General features: G+C 38.0%; 1 protein-coding gene and 1 long non-coding RNA gene across 4 annotated transcripts; one reads left to right on the forward strand and one right to left on the reverse strand.

Annotated features, from left to right (window-relative positions):
- Positions 1-854: 854 nt before the first annotated feature.
- LOC103848483 (salicylate/benzoate carboxyl methyltransferase-like) lies at positions 855-25,648 on the reverse strand. Of its 3 annotated transcripts, none has more exons than XR_004458360.1 (5): positions 6,988-25,648; positions 6,384-6,776; positions 6,007-6,264; positions 4,895-5,917; positions 855-4,860 (listed from the first exon to the last, which is right to left on the reverse strand). XR_004458360.1 is itself a non-coding variant. In XM_033292115.1 (5 exons), the coding sequence occupies exons 1-5, from the start codon at positions 7,259-7,261 to the stop codon at positions 5,558-5,560; spliced, it is 1,179 nt and encodes a 392-aa protein (XP_033148006.1). In that variant the 5' UTR covers positions 7,262-25,648; the 3' UTR covers positions 4,871-5,557. The 3 variants fall into 3 exon arrangements, 2 of the variants coding, with proteins under 2 accessions (XP_033148006.1, XP_033148005.1); XM_033292115.1 differs by lacking the exon at positions 855-4,860 and having other exon boundaries at positions 4,871-5,917; positions 6,988-7,117; positions 7,224-25,648; XM_033292114.1 differs by lacking the exon at positions 855-4,860 and having other exon boundaries at positions 4,871-5,917.
- Positions 25,649-26,023: 375 nt separating this feature from the next.
- Positions 26,024-27,201, forward strand: LOC117134203. Its single transcript, XR_004458390.1, has 2 exons — positions 26,024-26,126; positions 26,303-27,201. It is a non-coding gene; the product is annotated as an uncharacterized LOC117134203 (long non-coding RNA).
- The last annotated feature ends 409 nt before the right edge of the window (positions 27,202-27,610 follow it).

Raw genomic sequence — 27,610 nt, forward strand, 5'->3', positions numbered from 1 at the left:
GGATAACAAGGGTGCTTGAGTATGCAATCCTATGATCAAGTTCTAGTTAGCAAGGCTAAAACAAGCAATGAATACAAATCTATCATGAATATCACAACAAGGCAGATCTATAGTTTGGGGCTAATCCCACAAACCTATCTGAACCCTGGATCTAATAATTGAACTACTCAGACATAGCAAAGCAATTCATAACAATGAAGAAATGGGAATTCATAGAATAGATGAAAAGAAATGAAACAAGGAGTTCCAATCACAAGTGATCTTCTCTCCAAAACTCTCTCTTCTCTCTCAAAGTAAAACTGTAACAAAAAGCTCTCATTTGCCGTCAAAACACTTAGGCAGTATATAATCTACTAGGTTAAAAACTCGTCAGGGTATTTTTGTAATTTGGCTTGGCCTTGGGTTTTAAATCCGCTGGATCCAAAATGTCGCGTGTCTACTGTCTCGACATCGATCGATGGTACTTGTGTACATCGATCGATATTAATCTTCATCTGTCGAGGCATCTCTTGGTGTCGATCGACAGCACTGATGCGCATCGATCGATTGTTCTTCCTCTCGTCGACCTCTACATGGTCAGCTCGGGTGAAATGTCCTTTAAGCTCCAAAATGCTCCAAAGTCATAGCTTTACTCCGAAATGCACCTGAACCTGAAAACATACCTAGAAGAGTAGAAAACATAGATATATATATAGTGAAAACACTTATATACCATGGATGAAAACGGGTCAAATCCAAGGTATATCAGACGCAATGGGCATTATAGTGGGCAGCAAACAGATTTATCAGAATTCGAAGAGGAACTGCCATGGGTAAGGATAAAGAGGGTTTTAATGGAGCTTTGCAGTTGAGACTTGTTAGTTGAGAATAGTGGGGTGTGAGGCCGTATATGATTGATGCAAGAGTTGTATGTGTCAAAATAGAAATGGAATATGATAACAATATATTTTTGTTGTTGGGTCGCCAAGGACATGGCAATCAACCTATGTGGTGTACATGTGTGTTGAGCTTAGAGAGGAAGTTGGTTAATGGATCTGATAATAGTTGAATCCATGCAAGACATTAGCTACGACTCGAGCAAATGGATATCCCCTATGAGAATTGTGTGAACAACCATGTTGAATCTCTTATGTTGGACCAAAGTGTGGGAGGCAGAATCTCGAGCCTGAGATGATCCAGGAAACCGCTTAGCAGATATAATTGTTGATGATGAGCTGCTTTATGAAAGGATAGAAGAGGTACATGACCATCAGAGAATTACGTCGACAAGAGTGCTGGTGATATAGAAATGCATATGAGATGAAAGCAATCTAGAGATGAGAACGCTGTTGGAGAATCGATTTGGGATTTAAGAGGACGGTTGATCTCCGTGAGGAATATGGAACCTGGTCTGTTGCATGAACCATTAGATTTCAAAGGACGAGTTGTTTACCCATTTGGGTTCGAGATGTTAGAGTTGGAGTATCGACACACGGAATTCGGGGACGAATTCCATTCAAGTGGGGGAGAATTGTAACGGCCCGGTTCCTGGCCCAACAAGTTTCATAAAGGAATGGACCCTTCTACGGCCCATTTGACAAAAACCTAGGGTTCCCTTCACATTTTCCTATAAAATGAGTTGCAGCCCCTTCTTTTGTCTCATGGAGAAACTGAAGCGAAGCTCTGCAGAGAATTCCCGGAGACCGAAAACCCTAACCGTCGAGCTCTCTCTCCCCTGAGCCGTCTCTCTTCTTCTCTCTCTCTCTCCGTGATCTCTCTCCTCTCTCCCTCCTCCTCGCCGGTGCCGTGTGGTGGTGGTCGTGGCGGTTGCAGCCGATTGGTGGCGGTGGTCAGATCTCGCAGCTCTCTTGTTTACTTGTTCCAGATCTCATCCCCTTTGTCTCTTGTTTCAGATCCGGATCCAGATCTAGGCTAAGGTGGAGTGTCTTGAACCCATCTTGTTCCCATGTACTGTATACTCCTTTATGTTAGAGTTAGGTTTGATTAGACCTTGTTTGAGAGCTAGGTTGATAGAACATGTTTATTACTAGGTTGATAGATGAATGGATCATGATGCATAAGAACCCTCATACTGTTAAATGGGACTTAATGAACTGTCTTTTGTTGTTGTGGTGATGATTGATTGGTAAATGATACTTGTATGATTGGCTTGTGTACTCCCATATGTTGATTGTGAATGAAAGCTAGGAGACTAGTAAGAAACGAATGCTAAGATAATAGATGACTATTGATTGTTAATGCTACTATAAGTAGAACTTGAGTGCAATGTATAATGTGTGTGACACCGATAACGGTTTGCGTCTAGTGAAGGAGTTCAAGTACGAGTCTAAGTGTAAAGGAAAGTGAATGAGAATGAGAATGGATAAGTGAAAGTGAATAAGGATGTGAAAGGATAAGTGAGTGTATAAGTGAATAACGTTAAGGTTAAGCATGAGTTAAGGGAATCATATAGAGTCTAGAGGGAGTACGTGGGGTAGTAGTTCTACGCTAGGCACCCATAGGAGTGTTGGAAAAGCTATGAATAGCTAAGAAATGAACTCACTCTTTAAGAATGGAAGAGACAATCAACTTGTGATTGAATCCTCTCAGCAAAATAATCTACACAACCATCTGAATCTAGAGAGATTAAGTGGCTGTGAGATTGATACAATAATTAGAATTAAACTAAGAACAGATTAAAGACTCTAGTTTGAATCTATTCCTTGAGAAGTGACACAACACTTTCAGTTTGTTCACTTAAGGAGAATAGGAATTAGAATCAGTAAGCTAGAGTTTAAGATAAATAAAAGAAGAGTTTAGAGTGAGGTTTTACAAGTATTAGGCTGCCTTAAGAGAAAGAAAGTTAAGACAGCCTCTAAACCATAACTCTAAGATCCTTACATTGTGAGTATTGTTTAGACACAAGTAAGGGAGAGAGAGCCACGAAAATAAACTGAGAGAACTTGTATTGATACTGGATAATTATTACGTACAAGTGATGGAGAAGCCTTTAAATAGGCAATACACAAGACTAAACAATTATTAAAACATGGAAACATAAACAAATAATTATGTAGGGAACCAGAACATGCCAAAGGAGATACAGCCAAGGTATGGCACGTCCAGGAAGAGTAGAAAGGGACAGGAGGAGGGGCACAGTCTCCTTAGGTTGATAGTGACAGCCCAGCTCCCTTTCTTATGCACCCATGTGATTTTTCTCTTCACAAGGAAACCAGCCTTTCATATTTAAATTCAAACAGGTTTCCTTGACATCTTGGAGGTTTCCAACGTCCCTTATTAAGTCTACACAACTCTATTCTTGCCTTGCAAGGTAAGTTAGGTCAATATGGTAGCTTGTGGATCAAGTCTGAATGGACAAACTTCCATTTCAAGTCAATGCAGCATCTTTTCTTCTACTTGCCTTGAATCCATAATGGCTTGCTTCTTGTTTCATTTGTTGGCTCCTTTCCTTGATGCACAAGTCTTGAATACTTGCAACACACTTCATGACTCTACAGCCTCCTTCTCTTCTTGCACACACGCCTTGATCATCTTTTCATTTTCTTGGCCGTGTGATCACTCTCTTGAGGCTTGTTCATGGCTTGGATAGCTTCTTCTTCTTTAGTTTGGTGTGGAGATGCTTGGCCTTCACATCTCCTTGTCTTGCTTCACTTTAATAAGGAGCTGTGGTGGAATCCACAAGAATATGGGGTAGTGGTCTAGCGAGAGCTACCCACGGAGAAAAGAGAAGACGAGCCAGCCGCGAGAGGCGGGATATAAAAACGTGCATTGTAGAGTTCTTAGTTCATGGTCGGGTATCTGGGTGTTAAAGGTGTCATAAGATTGAGTCGGTCTTGTATGTCGAGTCGGTTAAGTCTATGGTTTGACGTGTGTGGCAATGAGTGAGATCATTATATTGACTGATCGCTAGTTCATGGTCGGGTATCCGGGTGTTAAAGGTGTAATAGGATTGAGTCTTATGCTTTTGTGGGGCCCAAACCCTTTAAACCCCCTCTAAGAGCATCCACATTGGTTTAGTCTCTCAAACATTGTTTCTCATATATTTATACTAGTATTTCAACAGATATGATTTATTGAATTAAATTTTAATCTCTAAAAAATTAGAGCACTAATAGATGAGAGACAGCTGTGGAGCTCATTTTTTCCCATTCGGTCAAAATCTCCTTACAAATAAGCGTTCTTCAATCCATTCTTCTCTTTCATCATTTAATGTATTTAATTTTATTTTTTGTTCAGGTACTCTCTTAAGAGATTATCAATAATGCTGCTCTAAGAGCATGATTATCCCTAAGAGACATTTAGGAATTCTTAATCATTTTTTAATATTTTTAGTGGGACCACTCTCCCACGCCAATCTCCTTCTTCTCCACCTCCAAAAACTCTCTTTGTAACCATTCCTATCCAACACATCATCACCTCTCCTCTCAAAACCATGTGAATTCTCATAAACTATTTCTTTGTCTGCGTAAGGGAGAGCTTCATCGGTGATGTCGTAAGGGAAGCCTCCGACGTAGACAGAGTTATTGTCGTCCATCGCGGGCTGCACAACCACAGCCACAGAGGCGAAGAAGAAGAAGAGATCTTCTCTGTCGAGGTTGATTTTCTCTGAATTTGGTCTGAGAAAAAGAGATTCTGTGTGAAAAGAAGAAAGAAAGACGAAGAGGCAAAGCAAGAGTTGGTTCTTCCGTAAGCTTTTCAGACACCCGCCTCTTATCAAAAAAATTTTTTTTAATTTTTTTAATTAAACTTAGGCTTAAGAGCCCACCTAAGAACCAGCGATAATGATGGTCTAAGGACCCTTTTAAATACTCCGATAAAGATGGCCTTAGTTGATTTGGGAGATAATTGATGAGAAATCACCTTATTCCCCTTTTTTTTTTTGGTCAAACTTCACCTTATTCCCTTTATTTATGAGGCGTGACATCTTAAATCCAAAACACGCCGAGTTGTTGCAAAATACACTACTCAAACATTAATACCCAATCAGTATAAAATTTTGCATGCATTTTGTGACCTTTTTGAAAACTCATATACTATAGTCATAGGTAGAGAATCAAAGACGATGCAATATGAAACTGGTCGTAAAGTAGAACCGAAGACTAGGGAACGAGAATATCAGCCAGCCGGAATATACGAGGACAAGAAAACTTAGCGTAACAGTTAGGAATATATTAAACCTTGTCATGAAGAATGATACTAGTTATTTTCTGTGAGAAAGAGAAGAACTATATAATGCTCGCTAGCAGTATTGTTTACGCATGTAATGTTTTCAATAAAACCATAATTGTTCCTTCTCACATAGTAACATGGAGTGATGGAACTATCTAAGTAAATACACTTTGCCATGGAATAAATTTATAAATTAAATAAGGGTACGATATCATAATTTTAATCATTAAAAATATAAAATATTTATATACTGAAAATATAAAAATTTGAAGTGGTATATAAATGGTTTGTGTCAAGTTGTTTTTTTAATTGGAGGCATAGCAAATAATGAGCATTAAACAAGTTATTCCTTGATGTATTTTTTTTAATTCCTTGATGTATAGTAAGATTATTTCCGAACCAATGAAACCACTAGAGTGACAGACGTTTTGTTCATGCAGCTAGCATGTTGAGAAACATGGTGTGCATATTTTGCAAACAATGTATCGATACTAATGGCATCTCCAAAGTGAGCTACGAGCATCGTTTCAATCGCTGCTCTAACGCAATTAGCCTCTTTTTCCCCTGGTTTAGCTCTACATGATTGCAAGCTACTTTCTGCCTTACTATGGCCAAGATCAAATGCATGTGTCTCTAAGTCGTTTATTTGGAATGACCCCTCATTTCTAATAATTTCGTTTACTTCTTCTTCGGTGGGATCATAAAATGGCATGTTGAATGAATTCACGGTTGATGCACTCACAAGTCCCTATACAAGGATCACGATGAAGCGAATCATTAAAGCCAATCAACAATGCGTGAACATATAAAATGAATATCTTATTATATTTTACGTACCTCGATGACTAGGTCGCGGAGAGAATCGGATAACAATGTCAAATGATGACAACAGTCCCTGTACAACGGATCATCTATAGTGTTTCTGCCGAATAATGTGATAACCATGCGTCCATTAGATACCATCTCTTCAGACCGCATTCTTAAAAATGTCGTAAAATCTTTTTGGAATTGTTTCAAGTAAGCCTTGTATTCACTTAGAGGACTTGAACTTGTTATGTACACACCCATCTTGTTCTTCTCCAGTCCTTCCGGAACCTTATAAGACCAAAATTTCATTGTTATAAGCTTTGCACTTATAAAGAATTGTAAATGTCTTTTTTAAAACACTTTTGAATGTCTATAAGTAGAAAGCTATAATTAAATACTTATGATACCTTAGAGGGGTAATTAACACTGTAATTTGAATGAATGAAATGGAGGCTCTTGCTAGGAAAGAGCCTTGAGTAAAAGGAACCAGGTACTCCAGAGACAAAGCATGGTGTATTGCGTGTGAGCTTTTCGTTGAAGAAACTTATGAATTTGAACGTCGTGTTGAAATCATTACCAGGGAGATCGTTTAGACAACAATCTATCTCTGGCGTGTTTTGGTTCCGTTCTTGACATAACTCATTAATTGTGTTGACGATCTCAGACATCGCCAAAAATGTGTTTTGTCCAGAAGAACAGCCCAAATCTGATATTTTAATGCATTTGGGAAAGTCCAAGTTTGTCATCATTTCTTTGGTGTTTTTAACCAATATGGGCTTGCTCATTGATAAAACTCTTCTCTGCAGAAAACAACGAGAGCTACAAATATTACTTAACAGATTGTTTCTTTTTTTCCCTTGCTTGCGATCGACATTTACGTTTATACTTTGTAAATATTTTATGAAGTCTAACTAGTTGGAGTATAGTCAGAATATATGATAAATATTAGTTTGTGTATGCTTTTATGTCTTACAAAAAAAGGAAAAAAAAATACATAGAAGATGAAAGAACCTGAAGAAGAGAGTTAGTGGCGTAACTATTGTGTCCATCACCTCCCCTCATACTTAAGATACTCACACCCGTGTTATTACTTCTCTCTTCATCAAGGTTGTTCATTTCATTTTCACTCTTCCCATCAGACCTGCATCGATCGCATGTATAGAAAAATACATAAGATAAATACATACATCTAAGTCAAATTAGCATACACAATCATGTGATGTGAAGGATGAATTGGTTAGAAGAACCTTGACGAAGAAATCGAACGGATGAATCTTGAATTCATTTCGCGCACTATTCAAGAAAATAATTAAAATTGAGAACTATAACAAGTTATGTTTTGTTTAAGGAAAGCTTACCCCTCATTCACGGTATTTATAGAGGTGGCACATGTATTCCACACCGAGGTTTTCCAACCAAACACATCTGCACCTTGAATCCGTTTCTTAGTCAAAACTATTTCAGTTTATTTTTTCTTAATCATGCTGAATAGTACAGACCATCAGTTACCTGCCATGCCGTTTTTTGTTGCTACTTGTTGCCTTTTTATATATTTTTGTAACGGTCACATTTAAGATATTATTATAGTTATAATGTTTTAGTTGATTAGGGAAAACTAAGAAGTCACCTTATTCACTTTATTTATGAGGTGTGACATCTTAAACGTGAAACACGCCGAGTTGTAGCAAAATACACTACTCCAACAACATTAAATACCCAATCGGTAAAAAGTTGTTTTTTTTGGTCAAAACCCAATCGGTATAAAGTTTTGTTGTGAATTTTGTGACCTTTTTGAAAGCTCAAAGTCATAGACTCTAGAGAATAAAAATATTCAAAAAAATAAAAATGCACGAAACGTTAAAAATCAACCCACTAACGAAAAAATGACATAAAGCATTCGAATTTATATGTAAACCTTACATTATTTCAGTATAAGTAGATGAACAAATTCCAATCAAATAAGTCTGTTACATTTTAAATAATTTTTTTTAACAACACATTTTAAATAAATTGTTATTAGTGTGAATGAAAAAAAAACATCAAAATAAATTTAAAGAATCAAACGCTCAGGTACTCCTGCCCGAAAAAAAAAGAGCCGAGATACTCCTGCCGAAACTGACCGGATTTTCAATTAAATATATCTTTATTTTAATTCGAAAATTTATTAAAAGACCACATGGCCAACAGAAACTTGCATAATTACAACCCAACCAGGACCATTTCGCGGACCATCCAAAATCAGATATCTTTCTCCATAACTTCTGAAACCTTTGTAAGAGTTGGTGAAATTGTCAACATTGGTGAAACTGTACATCGTAATAAATCTTCAACAAACATACACACAATCTAACCAGAGTCATTTCGCGGACTATCCAGATCCGATACATAAAATTCGGATCTGTTTCTCCATAACTTTCGAAACCTTTGTAAGACTTGGTGTAATCGTAAACCTTGGTGTAACTGTGCAGAATAATAAAAATTCAACTAATAAATTGAAGTTATCCTAAATTGAACTAAGTCGTACTTTTAGAGTCCACAATTGTTATTATTGATATATTTATTGAAGTTCAAATAAAAAAAATTAGTTTATATATATAACCAGAGAAAGTATATTATGTTTATAGCTATAACTAGAGAAATAACAGAGCATATTGTGAAGAGTAATTTACATAACAACTTAGTAAAAGTAGATAAAACTTCTATGTGATAAACACACAACTAATCTTCAACGGGCCAGGCACAAGCAGTCAAGTGTATGTCATTGCAGAAGTCCCAAGCTGCACAATTCCAGAAACAACGATCGCATTTTCAATGTAATCTTGATCCATTTAGGGAAACTACAAACATTGGAGGGTCTAGGTTGGAGAACCAGCAATCATGTGGCACATTAGGATCTATCCTTTCAGCCACAGATAGAAACATGGGAGGTTTTTCGTAATTCCAATAGCCTGTGAGATCCCAACTATTGATGATTTGAAACATCTCATCAACATGTTGACGAGTAAAAGCAGGGTAGTTGTGAACAATTCCTCTACCATCAACGCTAAAGGCTAAGTTCAGCATAGCATCTACAAATTGTGCCAACACGCACCCTCTCTCACCAGCACGATGTATTTTTTTCCCTTCTTTCATCAAGTAAATGGAGGAAGAAGTACTCGTTCATACCTCTCAGGTAGATGGCCTCTGGATTACCCAAACGGTAGCATTTAAGCTTGAAAGTCCGAACAGCATTGACCTCGTCTACCCAGTCATTCAGGTAAATGAGATTGGCCGATCTGTAGAAGTAATCATCTCTTCCAACTTCGTTGAACCCGGGAAAAGCAATCCTTGAAGAACCAAAGTCTCGGATACTCTTCGTTGCCACCTTAGAGAGAATCTTATGAAGCATTATAGGAGGGAGAGAAGCCAAGTTCAAGTTCTCCATGTCTAATTCTGATAAAAGAAAACGGTTAATGTGTGAGAGAAATCACAAATTTGTAGAAGTGATAAACCCTTAAAATTTAGTGAACCACTCACCCTAATTAAAAGAAGCGTATCCATTTAAGTGTGATATGATGGACTCCTCGAGAAGACACGACTTCTCTCACACGCCTTTTGATTATCTACACTCGCATCTCTTGGAACTGAACTGTAACTTTGTATAACTTTAATTTATTAAGATATATAACTATATATAAGTATGTGAAACTAAGTGATTTTAGATTGTCTAAATTTATGAAACTAAGAAAAAGTTTAGAATTTAGATTGCACAAATATTTGAAACTATGTAAAACGTAACGAAATTTAGATATTTTATTGTTATAATTTGGAATATATTTTGTAAGAGTTGATCAGTATCCAAAACTAATTATACTTAGTGGATATATTTAATTATACTGTAAGGGTGACTTGATGTGGATATAATGAAAGCAAGTAGCATGTATACGATATATTAAATGAAAATGGTAATATTAAGATTTGAGAAAAACTTGTAATTATGGGTGATTCGATGGACTCCTCTAAAGAACATGACTTCTCTCACACGCCTTCTGACACTCGCATCTCTTGGAACTAAACTGTAACTTTGTATAACTTTAATTTATTAAGATATACAACTATATATAAGTAAGTGAAACTAAGTGCTTTTAGATTGTCTAAAGTTATGAAACTAAGAAAAAGTTCAGAATTTAGATTGCATAAATATTTGAAACTATGTAAAACGTAACGAAATTTAGATATTTTATTGTTATATTTTGCAAGAGTTGATCAGTATCCAAAACGATCTGATATATTAAATGAAAATGGTAATATTAAGATTTGAGAAAAACCTGTAATTATGGGTGATTTGATGGACTCCTCGAGAAGACACGACTTCTCTCATGAAAAAGTCTCTTGTAATAATCATTACACTTGCATTTAAACGCCACAACACTACACCGTCTACTATCATCATCACCTTCTCCATCAGTTTAGTTGTGTAACATTTAGTAAAACTACGTGAAACAAACTGATTTAGTTGTGTAACATTTAGTGAAACTACGTGAAACAAACTGATTTAGTTGTGTAACATTTAGTGAAACTACGTGATTTAGTGTACGAACTGATTTAGTGAAAATACGTGAAACAAACTGATTTAGTTGTATAACACTTATGTGGTAGATATTGATGGACTCCTCGAAAGAACACAATTAATCCCTTGAAAAAGTCTCTTATAATAATCATTACACTTGTGACTCTTCTCCTCTACAGTTGCTTTGAAAATTGAAACTCCACAGGAAGTTAAAGAGTTTTGAAGTTAAGAAGTTTAAATCGAATAAATCGTCTCCTCTCTTATCTCAACTTCTCTGGTCTCTTCTCGAAACTCTCTCTTCTCTCATCGAATCTCTCTCTCTCGTCTCTCTACAAACAAGATGGCATTCTACAACAAGCTTTCAGAGGTTTCGGCGGTTTCTTATCCCAGGCTCGTGGCTTGGCGTTTCAGAGTCAAATTACACAGGATCTACTCTTTCCATTCCTACGTTACAAACAGTGGACCTTACTATACCTATGTCCTAGCAGATGAAGATGTAAGTGTTATATCATCATCTCTCGAGTTTTTCTTAACATTTAACCGTGACAAACAAAAATTTGATCCTTATACTTTATTTATTTATGTAGGGGTACAAGATGAATACCGGCTAGAACTACAACGACACTGATGCCAACAATAACAGGGACACAGCATCCTGATATCTTAGCCGTTTTTTTCGGACCTTCGCTCCTTATTGTTGCTTTGAGCAATTGAACTTCTTCTTCTAGGATTCGAACATGGTAGTCCAACTGTTGAATCTCATCGGTGAAAGCTTCGTCGACCCATTTGAAGACGTGGTCGTCGTTCTCCAGCTACAATATTAGATCCCACAACATTATGTAAAAAAAATTAAACAAGCAGCTTAAGAGAACATAGAGAGACCGATAATACCCTAAGTGAAGCCGCATGGTGACACCGATAATACCGGCGGTATGGATTTGGCGTCGATTTGGATATTAACTCGACGATTCTCGCTCCGCACGAACATTTAGTAGGTATTCCCGCAGTTCTTACTCGTCTCCGACCACCGGTAATATCTCCGGTCGTGGACGATGAAGCGGCCGTTATTGGGTTGGACGACATTATCTGACGGAAAAGTTGGAGTTGAGATAGAGAGAGAGGAGCCGAGCAGATGAGAGAGGAAGTTGGAGATAGATATGGGGAAAACCTAAAAAAAAAGGTCTTTTATACGATTTTGGGGTTTAGCAAATTAGGAAGAGAGAAATTAGAAATTCGAAAAGCTGGGCGGGAAAAGAAATATCAGGGTTTTTCGTGGTCTAAGTTTCAACAGGTACTAAGTTTCACAGAATGCATCAAAGTTGTACTTTTTAATTATTTTCATTAATCTTAGTTATACTCGACTTGAATTGGTGATTTTATGGTTATACCAATGCAATTGTGTTTCCTATGTTCATTTCTCATACGATCGCGTACACATAAACTTGATTTGGTGCCATAGAGAGTTATCAAATCTAACGAGGTCGGTTTTAGTGATAAAGCTATGCTAACACAATGTATTTCCCATATGATTGCTACCAAACGACGAGATGGAATTTTAATAATTCCGATTAAATAATAACCAACATAACATTAATAATAAATAATACATTACAGTCTTGCTACTTTCATGACTTATAAAATTAAAAAGTTTAGAATTTACAAAGCTCACACATAGTGTAAATAAATAATAAAGATTTGTTTTTTTTTTGAGGTTTCGTGGTTGGAGTGATCAACCCTCAAATCCTCATTTTGAAGTTTTGCTCCACTTTATTCAATATATGTACTATGGTTTTAAGATTCAATTGTTTTGTTGAATAAAATTCAACACTCTATTTTAATAATTAATAATTATTTTGTTTATATATCCAAATTAAACAAAATTAGTCTCCATTTGTAGATAATTTGTGTAAAAATATAAAAGAATAGCATAAAATAAACACAAAAACATATATTGTGAAAAAAAAAAAGCAAAAAACCTTAACAACAACTAAGAATATAACATGTGGTGTGTGTCCCCACCATAATCATTTTTCAACATGGGTGAAAACTTTCTAACACAAATGAATCCACCTCATTTCAACACCCATATTCACCACTTCCATTGTGATCATTCAACTGTTGAATGAAAGATTCAACACCTCCCCTGCTCATAGTCATACTAAGTTTACCTATCGTAGTTATACCAGTATAGAAAACTACTTTCACTTTACTCATCAACACACAAATATAAATTATTTTATTTCGGCTCACAACGATCCCATTCGATAAAAACACCAAAACTGAAAGTGAAAGGCTTACAGCCCGATCCACATCAAAACTGAAACGAAAGGATTACAACCTACTCTTCTTATGTTTCTTGTGGGGATGTTCACCGTGTTCCAAACCAGTGCCTACATTCTTTTCTTCTCCATATCCACTCTCACGCTCACAATAGTTCCTACTACAAGAGATCTCTCCAACTCCTGACAGTTGCTCGGTTATTCGAACTATTTGCAATTTTTCGATGTCCTCCACATGCAAAATACTTCTTCTTTGCTCTCTATCCACTGATGTTAGATAAACATACACATCTTCATCATCCAAAATATATGATTGCCTCTTAGGTTCAACAACCAATGGAATGTAACCCAAATTGAGCCTCTTCGCAAATGGATCTATTCCCATCTTCCTGCATATCCTCTCCTTCAACAACGAATAAGTGATCTCCTCCACCGATGATGTCTTAAAAGGATATAACATACAAACGAGCATCGGTTGGAATCCATTCATAATCATCTCCATCCTTTGAATAACGTCCATCATAATCAAAGTGTATGTTCGTCGAAAAAGGACACATTGTCTGCAATAGAAAAAACCCCTTAAAGTTACACTTGGTTACTTAGTTATAGCATTAAAGTTATACTTAGTTATACCATGTCACAGAGCTGTGTCAGTAATCAATTAAGTAATCAGTGAACTCGTGAACGTCTATGAATAAGAATATGAATATTTTTCAGAGTATTCATTCAATCATTCCTCCATTCCTTTCCGATCCTCGACTAGTTCATGAAAACCAAATGAATAAGAATACTTCAATTCAAAACCAAATTGTAATCAGCTTTGATTCCCGACTCTCCATTCAATTATACAGTTGTTGGTTATCGAATTCCCTAATAAACAGACCATTCAAACTTTCCGATCCTCAATTAGTTCATACACAAATACGAAATCTTCTATCTAATGAGTTCGTCTATGGTGGATTCTATCGATTCTATACATCGGTCTTAACGACGATTTGAGATACATACCCTGTAAAACTGAATTAATAGCTCAATGATCCAGCATCCAAGATCGCAATTCGATGAACAAGGAGGGAGGAGTCGAGAAGAAGACTCGACGAGACGATTCGACGACGACCGAGCCCTGGATTATGGATTAGTCGGAATCGAGCGGCGAGGAGGAGAGAGAAGAATAGAGAATGATTCGATTAATATTAATTTATTCATTAAATCAGTGAGGGTACTTTCGTAATCAACCACTCTCTCCAAGAGTATGTGAATGGATAAGAGTATGACAGATCACGTGAGAGTACGCCAGCTCACTTTTTGCCTCATTAAGAGTACCTGAGCACTCTACTCAAATTTAAACATTATATATAAATGCAACATAACAAAATGATATTAAAAATGAAAAGTATGAAACCCCAGCGTGGGCAAAAACCATGTTTTGGACACTTTGAAAGGACTACACGCCGTCGTCACCCAGCTTGCTCTCGTCTCCACTCTTGACCTCTCTCTCTCGTTTCCACCGTTGAAGGTAATTTCATAAGTTAGAAACAGTATATTCTTTCAAAAAAATGTTTTTCAATCTACTTTTAGAATAATAAAATGTATTTTCTGGCCCACTCTTGGTTGTCCCCATCTATAAATAATCTTTTTTTCCATGATAGTAGCAACTTTGGTGATTTATAACAGTATCAATGTTGGTTTCTCTCTACGAAAAGATTTTTTCGCGGTTTTCGGATTCGATTAATGTGCTGATTGCATAATGTCTCTGGGTTTGTTTAAATGTCTCTGGGTTTGTTTTAACTTTTATTGTATCTGGGTTTGTTTATATGGAACTCAGGCACAATTGATTACAGTGTGTTTGTGATGCAGCGCATCTATTAGCCGTTGAAGACTTACAAGCTGTTCGTCTTACTTGCGCGCCAAGCAAAGGATATTCTAGTTATTTTGGTTTTCTTTTATTTCAGAGATAATTACAAGTTATTTTCCAGTTATGATTAGGAGTTATCTATTTAGGTTGTATATATATTCTCCTTAAGACCTTTGTAGTTCACACGTTGAATTTAATACATTGCTTTTGCAAATCGAGCTATCTTAGCTTCAAGAGGAGAACTCTTAAACTATTGTTTTCGTCGACTGTTTCGTCGAGAACGAGATCCGAGCTTGAATTCAAATTCTCCTGGAGAGTTTGAGTTTGAATTCGTTAATAAAACTTCTGCCTCTCTATCAGTTGGTATCAGACACAGTACGTTCTGGGAATCAACTTCTCCTTGCAACAATGCCGCCAAAGAAACAAAACGACGCTCCGAACAACCGTGATGTTACAGATTGGACGGAACTTCGTCAAACGCTTACAGCTATGAAAGAGAACATTCAGACCACCATTCAGCTATGGGAGACATGCTAGCACAGAGATTCGCTGCTCAACTTCCTCCTATCAACGAGGACGACGACGCATAGAATGAGGATGTTAGGGTTAATCCGTTTGCAAGGATAGGACCGTTTGGTGATCAACGACACCATAATCAACGACCTGCTGAGGTCATCGATCGAGGACGTCTCCAAGATCAGCGCTGGGAAGCGGGTTTCAAGGTAGAGATCCCGGAGTTCCTAGGCGGAGTTCGTGGTGACACACTCCTGGATTGGATGGTGGCAGTTGAGGAAATTCTGGATTTCAAACAGGTTCCTGAGGAGCGCAGAGTACCATTGGTTGCGATGCGATTTCGTGGTCATGCGGCTTCGTGGTGGAAGCAGTTGAAAATCACGCGCAGCAGGACAGGTCGAACTCCAATACAGACTTGGGAGAAGCTTAAGAAGCACCTTCTTGCCACTTTCCTACCACACAACTACGATCGTCTTACTTACAACAAGCTTCAAAACTTGAAACAAGGATCACGATCTGTGGAAGAGTATGCTGAGGAATTCTCTCTGTTATTGACAAGAACAGAGATATATGACAGTGAAGATCAACTCGTGTCGCGATTCATTGGAGGACTTCAGCCTCAACTTCAAAATTCATTGGCCCAGTTCGATCCAACGTCAATTGCGGAGGCTCACCGCCGTGTTGACTCCTTTGAACAGGAATCACGTTCTTCATCCTCCAATTTGTCTTCTCCAGCGTCAAAACTTCGGACGTCAGAGTCTACTTCGTCTGTGCCATCAACGCATGCCAAGGACTCTGACACAGGCACGACGGCGACACGACCGCAGCCGACACAAGATGATCAATAATTGAGACGCTCAAATCGCATACCTGCGATAAAGTGTTTCTCTTGCGGGGAGCAGGGTCACCGACAAGCGGCTTGCCCGCATAACACTCGGCGTGGTCTGATCGCAGATGACAAAACCGGCGAGGATGAGGCTGTCTATGATTCTTATGAAGATGAAGACATCGTCGAAGATACGACAACGCCGGATCAGGCAGGCACTGTCAAGTTGCTCGTGGTTCGACACTCTTGTGCGGCTCCTCGTCGACAAGATAACATGTGGCTTTGCACGAACATATTCAAGTCAACCTGCATCATCAAAGACCGTCTTTGCACGTTCGTCATTGATTCTGGAAGCTGTCCCAATGTAATCTCTGAGGAGGCAGTCGCCAAGCTTGGCCTCACACGAGAACCTCATCCTGCGCCTTATACATTGGGTTGGCTTGACGAGAGAGTCAACATACGCATCACACATCGTGCTCTGGTGGCTTTCTCGATTGGAGAACTCTACAAAGATTGCACATACTGTGACATCGCCCCGATGGATATCAGCCACTTGTTGTTGGGACGACCGTGGGAGTTTGACAGAAAAATCATTCACGATGGTGCGCTGAACACTTACACCTTTTACTGGGAAGCTCACAAAATCGTGTTACTACCTTCTCGAGAGGACGCTCTTCCCGCTCCACCTTCACCACCGCGTCAACTCCAGCATCAAACTTCAACAACATGCAACACAACATTGCTCTGTTCGTACTCTGTTTTTCTTGCAGAGCTAAAGCAGTAAGGTGTCGCATTTGCGCTATTACCGGCTTCTTCTCAACGAACACTCACCACCACGACGAGCCCTACACTGGCACGGGTTCTGGCAGAGTTTACAGACGTGTTCCCTGCCGATCTCCCAACGGGTCTACCTCGGTTACGAGATATACAGCATCAGATCGACCTGGTCCCAGGCGCCTCTTTTCCCAATCGACCCCATTACAGAATGAGCCCGACTGAGCATGAGGAATTGCAACGGCAGGTTGAAGATCTGTTAGGCAAAGGATACGTGCGTGAGAGTATCAGCCCATGTGCGGTACCAGCTCTACTCATTCCTAAAAAGGATGGAACTTGGCGCATGTGTGTGGACAGTCGCGCCATCAACTAAATCACAGTACGCTATTGTTTCCCTATTCCACGCTTAGACGACCTGCTCGATCAGATTGGCTCCGCTGTCATCTTCTCCAAAATCGACCTCAAAAGTGGATATCACCAGATCAGTATCAGACCTGGCGATGAATGGTAAACAGCATTCAAGACCAGAGAGGGATTATTCAAGTGGCTTGTCATGCCATTTGGCTTATCCAACGCACCCAGTACGTTTATGAGGATTATGAAACAAGCCTTGCGTCCATTCATCGGTAAATTTGTGGTCGTCTATTTCGACGACATCCTTATTTTTAGTGCTTCCGAGTCGGACCACATCAACCATCTCCGCCAAGTGTTGTTGATCTTACGACAGGAGAAGTTTTTTGCAGCACGTCACAAATGCGAGTTTGGTGTCGAGGAAGTTCTTTTCTTGGGGTATGTCGTCTCGTCCAAGGGGCTTTCTGTTGATGCTTCTAAGATTGAAGCTTTCCGTTCTTGGCCAACACCAAAGACGGTCTCGGAGGTACGAAGCTTCCATTGTCTGGCATCTTTTTACCGGCGGTTTGTGAATCATGTCAGTATCATAATGGCACCCTTAACAAGTTGTATGCGTGATGGTGCTTTTTCGTGGACTCCTGAAGCGGCCTCAGCCTTCGAACTGATCAAGGAAAATCTCACCACGGCCCCGATTCTGGTTCTCCCTGATTCGAAACCACATTCGAACTGCACTGCAACGCATCTAAGCTCGGCATTGGCGCCGTTTTGAACCAGAAGGGTCGACCCATAGCGTATTATAGCGAAAAGCTCGCTGGAGCTCGGAGACGTTACTCCACTTATGACGTGGAATTTTATGCTATAGTGCAAGCGGTGAAACATTGGCGCCACTATTTGGTACACAAGGAGTTTATATTATTCACAGATCATGATGCCCTGCGCCATCTTGACAGCCAAGCGAAAGTATCTTCTCGACATGCGTCTTGGATAGCATACTTGCAGCAGTTTACTTTCACACCGATGCTCTAAGTCGTCGTCACACACTGCTGTCCACTATGCATACCTCTGTGATCGGCTTTTCTTCTTTGGCAGAGTTATATCCGACAGACCCCTTCTTTGCAAGGATTCTACATGACATCCAGGCTGGGATCGCGTCTAATTTCACATTGGATGATGGCTTTTTGTTCAAATACCTTCGTATTTGCGTGCCTGAGTGTAGTTTGCGGCTCCAGATCATCAGCGAACTTCACAAAAAAGGTCATGTCGGCAGGGACCGTACATTACAGTTGGTCTCTCACTCGTATTTTTGGCCCACTCTACGGAGAGATGTGGAGCGTTTTGTTGCATGGTGCCGAGTGTGTCAACAGGCCAAAGGAAAAGCGACGAATGTGGGTCTCTACATTCCTTTGCCTATTCCTACACAGCCATGAACTGATGTGAGTATGGATTTTGTACTTGGTTTACCAAGGACACAACGGGGTTTTGATTCCATCTTTGTCGTCGTCGATCGCTTCTCGAAGATGGCTCATTTTATCCCTGCAAGAAGACAACCGATACGGTCAACGTTGCTACACTGTTCTTTCGACAAATCTATAGGTTACATGGTCTTCCGTCCTCTATTGTCTCGGACAGAGACACTCGGTTTCTCAGCCATTTTTGGCGTTCTCTATGGAAACTGCTGGGTACTAGTCTTGACATGAGCACTGCGTATCACCCGCACACGGATGGTCAGACTGAGGTTACAAATCGTGCTCTGGGTGATCTCCTTCACTGTCTTGTTGGCGATAACATTAAGTCTTGGGACTCCAAGTTGTGCAAGGATGAGTTTGCACATAACCATGCCGTCAATCGATCATTGGGTTACAGCCCCTTTCAGGGGATCTATGGGATGGTACCTCGTTGTCCTCTGGACTTAGCAGTCTTACCAGACAAGGGGCGTCATCATGGAGAGGCAATTGATTTTGTTACAGAGTTAGAAGCTCTCCATCGTAGTGCTCGGGATAAGCTGGAACAGGCTACATCGAAGTATAAGGAGGCCGCTGATGTCAAGCGCCGCGAGGTCATTTTTAAGATAGGTGATCTGGTTTGGGTGTATCTTACTAGAGACAGGATGCCTCTGCATTAATATAACAAGCTACGTTCATGGAAGATTGGTCCTGTGGAAGTCGATGAATGCATCAACCCCAATGCCTATCGGGTTCGTCTTCCTACTCACCTCCGTATGCACGACGTGTTTTACATCAAGCATCTGTCGCGCTTTCATGGGGAGAATGAGCCTTTAGCTTCAGGGACGAAGCTTTCCTCACCGGGAGGGACCTGATGGAGTGCATCTATTAGCCGTTGAAGACTTACAAGCTGTTCGTCTTACTTGCGCGCCAAGCAAAGGATATTCTAGTTGTTTTGGTTTTCTTTTATTTCAGAGATAATTACAAGTTATTTTCCAGTTATGATTAGGAGTTATCTATTTAGGTTATATATATATATATATATTCTTCTTAAGATCTTTGTAGTACTCACGTTGAATTTAATACATTGCTTTTGTAAATCGAGCTATCTTAGCTTCAAGAGGAGAACCCTTAACCTATTGTTTTCGTCAACGTTTCGTCAAGAACGAGATCCGAGCTTGAATTCGAATTCTCCTGGAGAGTTTGAGTTTGAATTCGTTAATAAAGCTTCCGCCTCTCTATCAGTTTGTCTAATGTCTATGGGTTTATTTTACATGATTCGATTGATACATGCTATTTATCTTTTTTTTTGGTAGCAGCATGGCAGCACAACCGATCATTCGTGAGTGTTTCTGGGATCGCGGCTTGACGAAGATGGATTACCAATGCGTCTGTGGTGCAGTGATCCGCCTCAGGGTGTACCGTAGCGGGCAGTCCTACATGCACGTTGACGCTCCACATGAGTATCCTGTGTTGGTGGTTGATTATGAAGATGATGAGGTATTTCACATACAGAGTAGTCACTGCAACATGATCGTGCATTTCTATTGCTGTGGAGATGTCGGACACATTGTGTTTTGGCTCTCTGTCTTTTGTTGCCCATAATTAGAACAGATTGGTCTCTCAGTGCATGTTCTGGTTTGGATAAATATCATCATATATTTCGGTTTGTTATTCCTTTCATTGGACGTATGAGTAACACACATCTACTTAATTACTTCTGAAACTTTCTAATTACAATTGAGGCAACTGAAACTGCAAACAATGTAAACAATTTTGTTCAGCCATAACAATCTGACATGATGAGGTAATGTCCAATAGCCATCTAAATCTATTTCTCCACCACTGATACAAAAGGAAACTCGATCGGTCCAATAAGTAAAACGAGAAGCTGCTTCAGTAATTTGTGGAGAAAAGCTCTCATTTTATATTCAGTTGAAATGAAGCAATATCAAGCATGAATGAAAACCTTGCCGTGTGGGGAAGAAACAATGGCCAATCGGTCTTATTCCAAAGATACATCCTCGCATAGTTCACAATTCCACTGAGCTTCTTAAAACATATTATACAAACTTGTAGAAGCCTAAACTTAAGAACCGTGGAGACGACATCATGGTAGTTATTCTAGCGAAAAAAGGAAGTCCTTTTGGTGACGATTAGCCAACAATACCGACATAATTTGCATAAGGTTTCATGGCAAGACTGAAGTCCCTTCAGAGCATTTCCTCAGTGGACAAAGGTAAGTAGAAAGAAAAGAAAAGATTGACAATCATTTCTTCTATATACATTCGAGCTCATGATATCAAACATGGATTTACTTTAGATTGGCCATCGGACTTCACATGGTATGGCGGCCAGAGAGCTGACATTCTTTAAATGAGATAAAATTTGTTTATCTCATGCTACATCTGACACAAAAGCTTAGTCGGTCTAAACTGATATCTCAATCACACCTAAAACCAGCTTCAATTCCTTCTTCGTGTAACTATTTTGAATCTTTTAGCCCAGGCCTTAAAGTCCAATAATACTTTTGTTGGGTCTAAATTAGTTTTTGTTTGGATTCGAATTAGTTTTGTTTTCTGGACTGGACCTAATAGTTTATATTTTTTTTTATTTATATGGGCTTCTAAAACCACATTTTAGTATGGATTTGTTTTTTTGAATAATAAATACAAGTTTAAATTACTATAAAAACTTTTACATATTATAGTTATCTTTCTAAAAATTGAATACAATATGCCTAAAATATAAAATTTCATATAATAAATATTTTAAATAATAGTATAACATTTATAAAACTAATCAAATTAATTTAAAGTAATTAATTAATGTTATAAATAAAAAAAATTGACAAGTAATTTAATTTTGAGAAAGAAAATTAGATCCTTCACTTGTCACGGAGTACGATATATATACAATCTCACATAAACATTTATGAAGAGCAAAATTTGTGAGATTGTCATTTTTCTTAACAAAAGACGTTTTTTGTTAATAAATAGGGTCGAGACAAACGCAAGACCTACTCAACCACCATACGGATATACTACCTCCATTTCTTAATATAAGTCGTTTTAGAGAAACTTTTTTGTTCCAAATTATATGTCGTTTTCGGTTTTCTATGTAAAATTTATTAATAATTAATGTTGTATGATCAATGGTAATATATCTTCTATTTTTCTATTGGTTGAATTGTGGTTAGGTAAATAATTAATAATATTTTTGTTTAGAAAATATAAGAAATTAATAATTTTTTTTAATCTATGTGCATATAGCTGTAAAACGACTTATATTAAAAACGGAGGGAGTAGGATTTATTTAAATTTTAAATGAACAGTCTCTAAGACCATAAGAACTGTGACCGTCTGAAGGAGACAAGCCTACGAATTTTGACCTTTCTTTTACAACATATTATGTATATAATTAAGGGATCCCTATAATTAATGGGGTTTTTTTTGTGTAAATTGTCATGCATATAGCAAATGCTTTATTTTAACTTTTAATTTATGGTTTTGATTAAAAGTTAGTAAAATAAAGCATTTGCTATATGCATGACAAATTTTTCGTCATGTATTCCATAAAAGGAATAAGATGTAATATCCAACCCAATCATATGAGTTGTTTGATTTTCTGAACATCACAAAATGTTCATTCCATATTAGTTGGTTGGTTCGATGTTGATAATTATATAAATATTTTTAGATTAGATAATATAATATAAATTTATTAATTTGAAAATTATTATGCATTGTAACTATGGACGTCTATATGTTATTTCACAATTATTGGTTTTCAAATTTGAAATTGTATTCTTAAATTTATTCGATAAAGTTATATTCATTTCGAGCTTAGCTACTACGTATACGAATTATAAAGATACTCGTGCAAGGCACAAACAATCACCTAGTGATACTAAAAAATAACAATTAAAAGTTTTAAAAAAAAAATTATAATATAGGCCAATGGTAACATAATTTCTCCATAATTAATTATCAATCAGACGTTGAATATGTTGTTTCCGAAATCGAAGCTCTACGATAGTTTTTATTTATTTAGATAAGATACATATCGAGTTTCTAGTTCCTTGAAGAATTATTGCCAATTAAATTAAGGCATACGATATTACGATGTATTTTGGAAAAAAATAAATTGGTGGGCATAAAAGAGATACATGTGGCGATTGATGATTCGTTTGGCGAGTCAATGATTTGTAGATGACGACATGTGTACTTTTGATTTCTCTCTATATTTAATGGCAACCAATGGATGAGTCACGAGCCATTAATGAAAATGTGGATGTCGACATGAATATGTTAGCATTTTCACTGGACACTGGAAGAGTACTTTGTCTTTCACTTTATGTCGTGGTTACGTTTCAGTGTTTTTTTAGATTTTTTCCTGGATGATTTTGATTCTTAGAGCACCCGCAATCGTGTTATCCAAAGAGAAGTCCTTAGAAAAAGTGTATTTTGATTTTTTAAGTATTTTTTTTTTCAAATTTAAAAAAAAATATCAACCAATCGCTGGTCGCCACATGTCGTGGGGACCCGCAAATAGGGCAATGATTCACTAAAAAGAGTCCTTATTTAGAGATTTTAATGATTTGATCTTTAATTTTCGGTGGGATCCACTGATTTTTAATTATTTTTTTCCTAAAGACTCCCCTTAAGAATTCCCATTGCGGGTGCTCTTAGTGATTATCCCTTCGATTTTTAAAGTTTGTTGAATCAATGTCTAGAGATGTAAGATATGACGTCACAGTTCTAAATATTTTATTTGAATTGAATGTGTGTTAGAGAAGTTGATTAAAACTTGCTTTCAGGTGTGATTAAAACTTGCTTTCAATCAATTTTTCTGTCCTCAAATTTTGGTGTTTTTTGAAAATAACATCATCATATACAGGCACGTTTTAAGCTTACTCTATGAACGTGTAAGCTGAAACCAAATGAGAGAAAAAAAAGAAGAGGAAACCAAATGTTAAACGGTAAATAAGCTTATAGATGTGCAACATTTGGTTGCCTCCTGACCTTAAGAGATAAAGTGAAAACAAAATGTGTATTGGTGGTGATCTAAAGCTTGTGTGAGAGAACTAGTTATATGTATTTGAGATCTGAGAGAACTTTAGGTGAATGAAAGCTGACATTTGCTACAACTCTTCTGCTTTCAGTCTTCACAAGCTTATGCATTTTCACTAATTAACAAGCACCAATTAAAGTGGTTAACAACTCTTAATGATTTTGATGAATTGAGTTTGATCACAAATGAAACATAATTACGTTTTACAAGTTAGCAGCAGTGTAGAAACTCAACTGTGGTTTTAGGTAATACTCCAACCCGTGGGTTTAGTCCGCAAAAAATTAGTTAGTTTTTTGGTAAAACAAAAATTAGTTGGTTGATTGTGATTGTACGAGGTTTTACTTTTAAAACTATCTTGGCTTCGAAGCTTCACCCTAAACATGTTCAACCGTTTATTCCAAACACTTAAAAGGTGAACAGAAAAGAGTACAATAGTGCAACCTTAATTGATTCAAAAGAAGAGTACACTTTGGACAAGGAAATTGATCAAAAGAATTGTAAAGTACAAAATGGCACATGGCATTTCATGGCAGTTGAAATTGAATTCGAAGAGTAAAATTTCTCACAAAAGAAGAGTAAATTTATTTAAAATACCAAAACCATGATTTAACTCGTGCTCTGTGTGAGTAACTTTTAACTTGTATTGTTTCGATTTCATACAACCACCGGTTAGTTTGTTAATCATCAAGATAGTTAAGAACACTTTATTGATTGAGAAGAATTATTACAAATGTTAAGGATCACGCGCTAATGTCGATCAGATCAGTGATCTCATGTCGATCACCACCAAGCTCATAGCGCCATGGTTAAACAGTTGATACATTGCATACTCAATCTAATTTCAGACTCTTCTCTTTATACTTCCCGGATAGCAACTGCAAACCTTCTGTTCCATTACCAGTCATCATTAAACTCAGACGAGATACAAATGAGAATAAATGTTTATCTAAGAGCAGATGATAATTACGACGAACTAAGAAAAAGGTTTACAAGTTGTTCTAACAAAAGGAACATTCTCCTTGGAAGTTCATGGGTTTATCCGTCGACACAATCGCCGAGACTGAACGTAAGCCAGCCTAAGCTTTACCGTCAAGATCTTCGTCTTGATCTTAGTGTTCCGACTCGAACCGTTGGCTCCAGCAACTGGAGTCTAGCGGCGGTGAATGTGCGGATCGAAGAATCCTGATCAGGTTCGAGGGCGAAGTCTTCCTCATCTTCGTCCATGACGGCGTCCTCTGATTCCTCGGGGTCTGAGTTGGATTTTGCTCCAGTCGACGCGGAGATGTTCTTGAGGTCGTTGTTGGAGGAAGGAAGGAAGGAAGCGGAGGGAGGGGGTGGTCTTCAGAGGCGGCGGCGTTTGCTGGGATTGTGGCGGTGAGTTTGCTAGGGTGGTTTCTACTATTTAACATCTGAAAGAAAAGTTTGTGTTTGCTGACCAAATTTAGAGAGGTGGGGAGGCTGAAGAAAAGTGAAAGAACGATAACCACAAAAACCCTAATCTACTGAAAGACAAAAAGGCAGAGTTTGGTAACCAAACACAGAGAACCAAGAAAAATAAAATCAAAAGACTTTTGCTAATTACCAAACCAAACCAATATGAGTTGGGGCCCACAAAAAAGACACGTGGACAGCTTAAGAAGCGAGCAAAAAGTGAAATATTATAATACACACGGCGCAACTCTATAACTCAGACTTATCTGAGACAATGATGAAAAGAACTCTTAACTCATGTTAAACGAAGACAGTTTACAATATGGAAAAACTATAATTGTTTTGGTTTTCATATAACGCGATGAATCTCATTTAAAAATAAAACTCATAATACATTTGTAGGCCCGACCCACAGAGAAAACCGAAGAAGCAAGACCTTTATAGATTTATAAGTAAACCGAAAACGCGATTACTTATATATTAATAAACTATACCAAATCCAACCCCACTCCTATATAAACGACCACATCTTCTTCTCTTCCTCACCAATAGTCTTCTTCTATACCTCACCAATAGTCTTCTTCCCTTCTGCCCTCTCTCTCTCTCTCTCTCTCTCTCTCTCTCTCTCTCTCTCTCTCTCTCTCTCTCTCTCTCTCTCTCTCTCTCTCTCTCTCTCTCTCTCTCTCTCTCTTTCTCTCTCTCTGTGACACCCCCGATCGTAGATGACCGGAAATGACACGGTCGATGTTCTTCGATGGTCGATCCGAGGTTCTCAGAATACTTCCGATCACCTTAGACTAACAACCAAAGAACACCAACGCTCCGAAAAAAGCAATACCCGATAGTTAGTTCGTCTGGACAAGGACTAATATCATATGGAACCCGTACTTTAAAAACATTCTTTATTTATCATTTAAAAGCATCTTTCAAAATTTGTTATAAATTAACCTCGAGGTTTTCGGTCTACAAATCTTATACATAAGATATATCAAAATGACTTTGCAAGGATAATAAAACTACCGCTGGCTAATGATGCTCCTTCCTGTCCTAGAGTAAGGTCTCTCGTCTACTGGTTACCTGCATCACAAATGAGTCATGAGTAACTAGTTTACTCAGTGAGCCTAGTCCCGCACCCCAACGTATATTAGTAATATCTCGAGCAATTAACTCCATTTGTATGCAGTAGAAATATATTCCGCTGGCTAATGATGTTCCTTCCTGTCCTAGAGTAAGGTCTCCCGTCTACTGGTTACCTGCATCACAAATGAGTCATGAGTAACTAGTTTACTCAGTGAGCCTAGTCCCGCACCCCAACGTATATTAGTATTATCTCGAGCAATTAACTCCATTTGTATGCAGTAGAAATATATTCCATAACTAATAAGAATGCATATATAAGGCCTATCATTCCATCGATGTGAATCTTATCTTAAGCATCATCTCCACGACACCCGCCATACACTCATTCTTATAATATATATATATATAGATATATATATATATATAGACTAAACCCGGAAAACCACCAAGGCTAACCGAGCCTAGCGGGGAAATAAATATAAGCATCATCTCTATTAGATATTCCAATATCGAACATCTAACGCTGCATGCAGTTAAACGGCCTCCAGGTGCGACCCCATCATCGTGTCTTTGTATCTTTGTTCCGTATCGCAGGAACAATTCACGGTAATGTGGGAACTTTCAGGAGAGTGAGTATACAATAAGACTTCACATGATTAATACTCATTTATTTAATACTATACATATGTATTAGTACTTGAGAACAGTACTAAGGTTGGAATAACCTTATTCATCATAATATTTATTAAGTGTTTACACTAAGTAAACACCTCGCCAATTCAATATTGATCAAGAGACAAAGCCTATAAATCATCAACATTCAGTATTGATCAACCATCTATCTAGACTCACCTTTGATTCTATAAGATTGGCTAATCAAGACTAGACTCGAGCTCAAGTTAATCTCACTCCACTTCCGGTACACTTGAGATTCAAAACGGTCACAATTATCTGACTGAACCGACCACTCTCCTTGATATCTGAATTCAAACCAAGTGACTGAGCGGCTACAAGGAGTGAGTGGACCGATCTAGCAAAACTCCACAACCAACTGATCAAAACAAAACACAAGTACTAGGTTTAGTCACTCGGTTCAGTTCATTAGCTTACACTTGTGCTAGGTGGTTCTAAGAAAATGATCAGTCCATGATCAAGTTCTTACCTAGACAGAAAATGGTTCTACTTGATGAACCAGTCTTATCCTTAAACTTTACTCGACCACTGACCTGAAACAGAACAGTTTATAACATGATCTTCAATCCAACAGTTCGGTTCTGAAGAAGATATTTAAATCAGTTCCTAACAGCTCGGTTTACAACAAGGTTAATCAGTTCAGCTCAGGTGTAGTCTAGACCATGACCAGTTCAGTTCAGATTAAATCCCATCAGTTCATAATAGATGAGATAATACTATTCTAGCAAACTGATTTATTTATTAATCCGAAATAATTAAATCTGAACC

This window comes from Brassica rapa, chromosome A05 (assembly GCF_000309985.2).
Source record: "Brassica rapa cultivar Chiifu-401-42 chromosome A05, CAAS_Brap_v3.01, whole genome shotgun sequence".
Taxonomy (NCBI): Eukaryota; Viridiplantae; Streptophyta; class Magnoliopsida; order Brassicales; family Brassicaceae; genus Brassica; species Brassica rapa.

What these genes read in the sequence shown, in the direction of transcription:
- LOC103848483 (XM_033292114.1), bottom strand. Translation starts at nt 7,161, where the DNA reads ATGTATTTATCTTATGTATTTTTCTATACATGCGATCGATGCAGGTCT. An exon ending in CCACTAACTCTCTTCTTCAG is followed by an intron (nt 6,777 to 6,987) that starts GTTCTTTCATCT and finishes TGTTTTCTGCAG; the next exon opens with AGAAGAGTTTTATCAATGAG. An exon ending in GTGTTAATTACCCCTCTAAG is followed by an intron (nt 6,265 to 6,383) that starts GTATCATAAGTA and finishes TGGTCTTATAAG; the next exon opens with GTTCCGGAAGGACTGGAGAA.